At 36.2% G+C, this 9,873-nt stretch overlaps 1 protein-coding gene across 1 annotated transcript; it reads right to left on the bottom strand.

The window, feature by feature from the left end:
• Nucleotides 1–3,073: 3,073 nt before the first annotated feature.
• On the bottom strand, nucleotides 3,074–4,051 carry LOC109150741 (subtilisin-like protease SBT1.4). Its single transcript, XM_019298728.1, has one exon. The coding sequence runs from the start codon at nucleotides 4,049–4,051 to the stop codon at nucleotides 3,074–3,076; it is 978 nt and encodes a 325-aa protein (XP_019154273.1).
• Between the last annotated feature and the right edge of the window lie 5,822 nt (nucleotides 4,052–9,873).

Genomic DNA, 9,873 nt, shown 5'->3' with positions numbered 1-9,873 from the left:
TATATATATATATATATATATATAGTGAAAGGTTCCCGTGCGGTGAATGCTTCCGGTGCGGATGTGTGGTGGATTAATGTGCGTGAGATTTGTATCAATGTGCGTGAGTGTTGTGCTTAATGTGCCTGAGATTTGTACTTAATGTGCGTGAATGAGTAAAATGCAGCAGAAAATATTGATGTCAGCTTCTTCCCCATCCCCAGTAGCCATTGGCCCCCTCCCTGATGATGATGATGCGGAGGCGGGCTATGGTGGTTAAAAATTATGGGAATAATACAACAGAAATCCACACTTAGCTGCTGTGCAAATTTTACTGTGCGTGCGTCATTTATATAAACATTCAACTGCATTGAAGGTAGCTGATAATCCAGAATCCATGGCCAAATTGAAGGAAGAAGTAACAAGAAGCTTGGGCGTTAATGTGCGTGAGTTTTCTGTTCTGCTTCCTTCTGAGCTCGTAATTCTGAAATACGCACGCACATTACGCACAAATCTCACGAACATTAAACACAATACTCAGGCACATTAAGTACAAAGCTCACGCATATTAACATGACGCACATTAAGTACAAATCTCAGGCACATTGAGTACAAATCTCACGCTATATATATATATATATATATATATATATATATATATATATATATATATATATATATATATATACATAGGGAAGGGATCATGTGCATTTGTGGCTTCCCGTGTGGATGTGCGATGGATTAATGTGCGTGAGGTTTATACTTAATGTGCATGAGTGTTGTGTTTAATGTGCCTGAGATTTGTACTTAATGTGCGTAATGTTAATATGCGTGAGTTTTGTACTTAATAATGTGCCTGAGTATTGTGCTTAATATGCGTGAGATTTGTGCTTAATGTGCGTGAGTAGTTCAGAATTACGAGCTCAGAAGGAAGCAGAACAGAAAACTCACGCATATTAACGCCCAAGCTTCTTGTTACTTCTTCCTTCAATTTGGTCATGGATTCTGGATTATCAGCTACCTTCAGTGCAGTTGAATGTTTATATAGATGACGCACGCACAGCAAAATTTGCATACCAGCTAAGTGTGGATTTCTGTTGTATTATTCCCATAATTTTTAACCACCATAGCCCGCCTCCGCATCATCATCATCAGGGAGGGGGCAATGGCTATTGGGGATGGGGAAGAAGCTGACATCCATATTTTCTGCTGCATTTTACACTTCCATGCACATTAAGTACAAATTTTAGGCACATTAAACACAACACTCACGCACATTGAGTACAAATCTCACGCACATTAATCAACCGCACAACCGCACAACCGCACAACCGCATGGGAAGCATTCAACCACACGGGAACCTTTCACTCTATACATATTACACACACACACACACACACACACACACACACACACACATATATATATATATATATATATATACACACACACACACACACACACACACACACACACACACACACACACACACACACACACACACACACACACACACACACACACACATATATATATATATATATATATATATATATATATATATATATATATATATTCTCCTTTGTAATTCTCTTTTGAGAATTTATATATATTTCCCCTATTTTATATTATATATTTCTCCTATTTATATTATTTAACTTTTATAATTTTCAATTTTCGATTCTTCTCTTTTACATTATTCCGCTATATTCCTAACATGAGGAAACAGCGGCACCATTATTCCAGATGCCCCTTTTTGACAGAGAACCGGGTCGACAACATAATTTGCCGTTGAATACTCGATTGGCCTCCATAACTGCATTGGAACATTAACTGAAATAGGCATTTATTAAATATTACACAAAATAATCCAAACTCTATTATGTCTGGGCCAATGAGAAATACACAAAATAATAAACATGAGATATTTTCTAATAAAAAAACATTAGATTTATGCAATAGTCAAATTATGATAATAAAATATTACCGTGATAAGCTCAATATACGGGGCTTCATCACATGTAATCATTTTCAAGTTATCATCCCATCCAAGACCACTCATCCCCTTCAGCTTGCATATCATCATCCATGTGTTCTTCACTGTTTTCAAGTGATTCTCAACATGTTTGACTTCACATGCAACATTAAATTGTTCAGATATGGTAGATGCAACACGATTGAATGAAGATGTTCTAAAATTGTTAGTTGGATTATTGGGATTCCTAGCCTCTTCAGCTAATATCTTTAAAAATACGCCCTCCATTGGCTTTGTCCACCGAAATTGTCTAGAAGTGGCAATTCCCTTTCCCTTATTCATGTTTCTATAATAACATAAAAACAATAACAACCAACGTCAACCAATGAAACATAATATCCATTAACAAAGCATACTCATGTCCATATAATAATATCCAATAACAAAGCATAATCAAGTACACAACAATAAGAAATGTTCAACAACGTAACTAATAATATCCAATAACAAAGCATACTCAAATATATGAAACTAGACACTAGTTCCTAATAAGAAATTCATTCCACATTTGTTCTGCGATCTCATCTCTCTTTGCATTCCATTGTCTAACTTCTTGTCTTTCTTCTGTTTGCGTATGAGATAAGGGCAACAAGTTATCGTCATCAACATCAACTGTTGCTTTGGCATGTCTAATCCAAACTAAACTAATATAATGGAATTTATATATGTGTGAGTCCATCACTTGATATATTTATATTTTTACAAGAATTAATTCCCTGAAGTAAAAGTACAACCTACGACTGCTACATGAGTATCAGAACATCTTTTATGAAATTTTTGAATGCTTATACTTACAAAATAGGGTAACATTTCATTGTTCTTGTTGGATATATCTACTTATAGCAATATATATAATTAATGAGATTGCAATAATTATTGTAATGTCATAAAGATATATTTGTCCGCCATAATACTTTATATGTGGATTTATTTCATTACGTGGATTATATAGGAACGAACTAAGCCCATTATTGCATACACTTCTTTGGGAATATATGCACCATATTATTTATTATATGGGCTACATAGAAATAGACTAGACCAATTTATGCGTACATTTAGATTTCAGACTGCAAAGTCACTCCTTGCCAAATCACAGCTATTGGGCTACGAACGGCATGCGTCCCATCACTCCAGACTAATGAGCCGAATACCGAGTCAATTGGTGTAACGCTTGTAAAAGTTACCTCATAAGATAGTATATTATTTGTCTCACTAAACACCAGGCTGGTTGGTGACACAGTCACAAGAACGTTGGAAGGAATAGTCACAGCTACATTATAAACAGGGTTCTTGATGCTTCCAACATTTTTAACCATTCTCTTGTACTTTACTGTCCTGAGATTATTATTGAAAACAACGGAAAAGGAAGGGATATTTAGAGAGCCAGGATTACCCAAATTTCGGTTGCTGCAATTCACTGGAGGACCATCCCGCAGGAACAACGCGATTTTCTGGCTATCATACCCAATGGTACATAAAAAATCCACATAATCACTAATTCCGGTATCATAGACCAGACCGGGATCTGCTGCCTTGGTTGAATCAACGTGTCCAGATCCATGGTAATAGGGCACGGATGTTTGTCCAGTGGAAAGATCTATGAGACTCCTCCCGGAATTATCCACAGTGACAGCTGTTGTCATGAGTGCAGACTTGATGGCACCTGGGTCCCAAAGTGGATAGAGCTTTTGAATCATGGCAACCAACCCACTAACATGAGGACATGCCATGGAGGTGCCGGACATAATATTGAACTCCGTTCTTCTATAATCAGTGGAGGTTTGGGAGGGGCCTTTTGTGTCAATCCAGGCGGCTAGAATGTTAACTCCTGGTGCAATCACATCTGGTTTGAGAATTTCAGGCGTCAAGTAATTGGGCCCCCGGCTTGAGAAAGCGGCCACACGCGGTGCAGACGGAGAAGTTCCGATTACTGTTCCCTTGAATTCAATTTTAGCAGTTGGGAATTGAGACGACCTTACATATTCCCGGATTATGTCTCCGTCGGCTACGGTAACGACTGCGGTGGGGATCATATCAGCATTGGCCACAAGCTCGAAGCCTGTGGATTGTGGGTTAGGAATGATGATTCCATAGCCACCAACCCCCAATACAGCAACGCCTTTATCAACAACGGAAGTACCGTTTCCTGGCTCACAAAACACGATCTTGCCAATGACTTTTAGGGTCCGTTTGGAAACCAGGAAAATGACTTCTGGAAAATGTTTTCTGGAAAATGAGTCATTTTCCGGAAAACATTTTCCTTTCCGGTGTTTGGTTGCATTCTGGAAAACTGTTTTTGTGTGTTTGGTTCATTTTCTGGAAAATGAGTAGAATTGTATAATTAAACATTTTAATTATTTTATTTAGAATATTACAACATGTATAATAATATATAATAATATAATATAATATTAATTTTAAATATAATAAAAAATAGCTAAGTTTTTCAACAAAAAAAAAAACTAATAATATATCAAAAATATTATGGTGGTGGTGGTGGTGTAGTGGTAGTGGTGTTATTCGTTATATAATAATAATAATAATAATAATAATAATAATAATAATAATAATAATAATAATAATAATAATAATAATAATAATAATAATAATAATAATAATAATAATAATTGGTGGTGGTATGACGGTGGTGGTGTGGTGGCGGTGGTATGGTGGTGGTGGCGGTGGCGGTGGTTGCGGTGGTATGGTCGTGGCGGCGACGACGATGGTTGCGGCGGCGGCGGTAGTGGTGTTGGTGTGATGGTGGTGGTAGTATGACGATGGTGTGGTGGTGGTGGTGGTGGCGGCGACGGTGGTATGGTGGTGGCGGCGGCGGTGGTATGGTGGTAGTGGTGGCGGCGACGGTGGTTGCGGTGGTATGGTGGTGGTAGTGGTGGTGGTGGTTGCGGTGGTATGGTGGTGGTGGCAGTGGTGGCGGCGGTGGTGTGGTGGTGGTGGCGGTGGTATGGTGGTGGTGGCAGTGGCGGCGGTGGTGTGGTGGTGGTGGCGGTGGTGGTGGTATGGTGGTGGTGGCGGCGGCGGTGGTATGACGGTAGTGGTGGCGGCGACGGTGGTTGCGGTGGTATGGTGGTGGTGGCGGCGGCGGTGGTATGACGGTAGTGGTGGCGGCGACGGTGGTTGCGGTGGTATGGTGGTGGTGGTGGCGGTGGTATGGTGGTGATGGCGGCGACGGTGGTTGCGGTGGTATGGTGGTAGTGGCGGCGACGATAGTGGTGGCGACGGTGGTTGCGGTGGTATGGTGGTAGTGGTGGCGGCGGCGGCGAAGGTGGTGTGATGGTGGTGGTGTGGCAACGGTGGTATGGTGGTGGTGGTGGCGGTGGTATGGTGGTGATGGCGGCGATGGTGGTATGTTGGTAGTGGTGGTGGTGGTGGTATGATGTTGATGATGTTGGTGTAAAAGTTGGAAAATGACTTCCCCCCAAAAAAAGGGGAAGTCATTTTCCATAAAATTGCCTTCCTTTTCCATTGACTTCCACCCCATTTTCCTTTGACCAGTCATTTTCCAATGTAACCAAACACCAAAAACCCGGAAAATGACTTCCAGAAGTCATTTTCCGGGTTTCCAAACACACCCTAAGTGAAAAATTATTTTTATTTTAATTTCTAATTCCTTTTAAAAAGGCAAAAATATATTATATTGAGATAAAATGAATTTGGAAATGCTTTTTAGGAATTATATAGTTTCGTATTCATACGTCAAACGAATTATTTAAATGTTTGGTTGGTTAAGGATTTGAAAATAAATATATAGTCAAATAACAAAAGTACCCTTACTCAAAATTAAACAACAAATAATATTTATTTGTATATAAAAATTTAAATTAATATAAAACAAACACACATAAGAGTGGTTGTGATGTATACGCAACAACTTGTGTTTGTTCCTTTCTTACCCATACTTTCTTGCTGTTATTTTTTCTTTGTACTGCCCAATCTCTGTTGTTTTGTTTCTAATAGAGATCATTTTGTCTTTTGAAGCAGTACGCCTTTATGTGTCCCAATTTGTGGCAGTAATAACATCTGATTCTCCTTCGGTGTTGAAAGTGATGTTGTGACACCTCAAGATTTTCAGAAGAGTGGATTTCACTGGACGCTGGATTTGGAGATCTAGGCCTTCCATCTAGTGCCTTGATTTCTTGTAACAGTTTGGCCTCTCTGTTTTTAGATTCTAATAATTCATTTTGAGTTTCTTTGAGGCGCTTTTCTTCTCTCTCTTTTTTACCTTTTAGAAACTGATTTTCTTACATGAGCTCTAGATTCACTTTGATGATTTGTTCCCATTTAGTATACAATTGGGTATATGACTCCAGCAGTTCTTGCATATCATTTTCATTTCCGTTGTCATTCTCATGATTTGCGGTGAATACTACGAAATTAGTGTTGGTGTCTTCTTCACTATTTGAGTCATCGCTTAGTGTTGCCACATATGTTTTGTTCTTCCTTTTAAAATATGTTGAACATTCTGATTGGATGTGTCCAAACCCATTGCACTCGTAGCACTGAATTCCTTCAGGTTTTAGACTCTCCCTTCCTTTTGAAATAGATTGATTTTGTCCAGTTGGGAAGTTCCCTTGATTGATTGAAGCACTTTTGCTTCTAAATTTGTTGAATTTTTTGAAAACTCTGTTGAAATTTTTTGTTAGGAGAGCAATTGATTGTTCCATGGTTTCAGTATCAATTTCTGGACTCTCTTTCTGATTTGATTGGAGCGCAATTCCTTTGTCATTATTTTTCCCTTTTTGTAGTATCTCAAGCTCATATGTTTGAAGATTTCCCATTAGATCACTGAGTTTATAGGTGTTTAGATCTTTGTTTTCTTGTATGGCTGTAACCTTTATCATAAATCTCTCAGGTAGGGAACGTAGGACCTTTTTGACGAGCCTAGGTTCAGGAATAGGTTCGCCTAGGTTAAACGCATCTCCAGCAATCCCTAAAACTCTTGCACTAAACTGTGAGATATCCTCATCTTCTTCCATTTTAAATTCTCAAACTGTGTTTGTACCATTTGCAGCTTGGATTGCTTAACAGAAGTATTTCCTTCGTGATGATCACATTGTATATCCCATGAAATTTTAGCTATGCCAGTGGTAGCGATTAGTTTGAAAGTATCTTCATTTACCGCCCCATAGATGGCATTCATTGCTTTTGAATTGTAATTATATTCTCTTCGCTCTTCTTCATTCCATTCTGCTTTAGGTTTTTTATTACCTTTATCATCAACTGGATTCTTCCATTCTTTCTCAACGGCTTCCCAAACTCCTTCTCCTTGTGCCAAAATATAGATTTTTATTCTAGCTTTCCAGTAGGAGAAATTTGTACCAAAGAGAGCAGGGGCCTGTGCTTGACAATCCTTCTCTGGGAAACTCCATTAGGATCCTGCTAATAATTTAAGCAGTTTGGCTCTGATACCAATTGAAAATTTGTAAAGCGCAGCACCGAAACTGAAGTTGTAACACAAACAATCTGTAACACAGTTCGGGCAAACAGCCCTAATCTGCGAGGCACTTCTCAATTTGAGAACTTGCCTAAATCCACTAAAAGCTCAATATTTAAAGTACACTGTTTGGAACCTGAGATTACACAATAGAATGATCTTTCCTACCAAACTATTGAAACCTAAACACATGTACTACTTTCTAGGGGAATTTAGTATCCTATTCTCAAAGACTCTCGTACCTCACAAGATTAATGTTGAATGCTTGAGGTCTACAATAAAGGACATTCCCTATTTATAGTAGCTATTCCTAACAGATTCGTGAATAACAAACTATTCCTAATCAAAATAGAACTATAAAATCTTCAACAACAAATCCCCTTAGAACTAGTATTCTTCAATAACTATTCCTCTTAGTACTGATATTCCTTTATAGAACTGGAATTCTTTTTGCACATAACTTTGACAAAATACTTTAAGTCAACAACATATATATATATATATATATATATATATATATATATATATATATATATATATATATATATATATATATATATATATGGCTGCATATATACAACTGCACTTGAATACACAAATAAATAACAAAGGAGACTTGAGAGGAAGAAAAATTTAGTTTAGATAATATTAATATTTTTTGAGCTAATATTTAAAATTTATTTTTTGGATATATTCATTTGAATGACATATATATAAATATATAACTTTTACTTTGAATTCTAATATATGTGAGATTTCAATATCCGATATCTGGACTGAACTTGTATTATGATATAACATAATTAAAAATATTCGAACTAATAATTTATTGAGTTCAATCAAAATCTAAAACATTATATATAATTTAATTCTTAATTTTGATAATGTAAATAATGTCTAACTTTAAAGTGTAAGCAAATAAATTATGTTTAAATAAGTAAAGTAAGTAGAAAAGATAGAAGATAGTGATAAAGTAAAATAAGATGATAATGAACGTAATCATAGTAATGTGGTTATAGTGACATATAATTAAATAGATGATAGATGATTCTGTTTTCAATTGTTTTTAAGTGTGTTTCAGTTTTCCAGAAATTTCTAGAAATTATTTTCAGTTTTCAAAATGGAAACTATGTTAGTAAACATGTTTTCTGTTTTCTATTTTCCAGTTTACGAAAATTTCCGAAAATTTCCAAAAATTTTCAGTTAATAAATGACCCCTTAATTGTCTGTGTTTAAGAATGAGTAAACTGTATGTGGCTAAGAAGAAAAAGAACAGTACAGTGAAAAGTTAAGTTAGATTAACTGTACAACTTCACTTGGCTTAAAAAAAAAAAAAAAAAAAAAAAAAAAAGACTTAAAAGATGGAGAAGTTCAGTTCTGATCCTGCAAACTGCAATGCTATGGTAGCATCCAAAACATATAATATATAGTATGATGTTGGTGCAACAAAATATTCAGCCAACTTCTATTCTATTGTTGGCTAATCCACAAAAAGAAAGAAAAATGCAAAAACAATTTCTGAGACTTGAAATGAATAAATTCAGTTCCCATTATCTTGCAATGCTATCTATAGAAAGACTCCACCCTTGTCATATATATATATTTCCTATATATATTTCCAAAAACGCCAAAATAAACAGATATATATGCGCATACAACTAACGTAACATACCTACACCTATTCAATATTCATTAGGTTATGATCAAGTGAATACATTTGGTTATCCTTAAGTATATACACTATATATTGAATTGTATAACAACAAAATAATCTGTAATAAATTGCTTAACGCATTATAATCTTAAAAAATGAGTGAATTGGCATCATCCATCACATCTCTAATCATCCCAAACTAATTCCCCACCACCAAAATCTGTACAACCAAACTTCACTTCACTTAAGAAACAAAACAGATTTCTGAGAACGAATTGCCCGCAAAGACCATTTCAGATCACTGCTATGCACATTCAAAATTTGTCATTTCTTCCAACAATTTCACCAGGCCTTCCTATATATATTTCCAAAAAGGGAAAGCAATAAGCTTAATTCATCCATTTTTCTTTAATTTTAGACAAAAAAAACACCAAAATAAACACTTGTTATATGTGCTCATACAACATACCTACATACTGCTCTTCATTCATCACTCTCTTCCTCCTCAAACCACTTACACCATGAAGTCTGGAAACAATAAATTCAGTAAAAAGAAAAGGCGAACACACAACAGTTAGATAGGTAAGGAAATATGAGATAGAGAAATTAAAAAAGAGATAGAAGTGAGAGAAAACAGATCAGATAGATGATTATCCACTGCAGCCATCAGCCATTAAAAATTCAAGTAGTATGAAGTGCATGTTAAATGGTGAGAGTATATCAGAGGGATAGAAAGAGACCTTAATATT

This window comes from Ipomoea nil, unplaced genomic scaffold (assembly GCF_001879475.1).
Source record: "Ipomoea nil cultivar Tokyo-kokei standard unplaced genomic scaffold, Asagao_1.1 scaffold2280, whole genome shotgun sequence".
NCBI classification, from domain to species: domain Eukaryota; kingdom Viridiplantae; phylum Streptophyta; class Magnoliopsida; order Solanales; family Convolvulaceae; genus Ipomoea; species Ipomoea nil.
Note: the sequence above shows the minus strand (reverse complement) of the source record. Positions and strands in the feature narration are given on the sequence as shown.

Coding starts and splice junctions, on each gene's coding strand:
- LOC109150741 (XM_019298728.1), bottom strand. CDS start 4,051: ATGATCCCCACCGCAGTCGTTACCGTAGCCGACGGAGACATAATCCGG.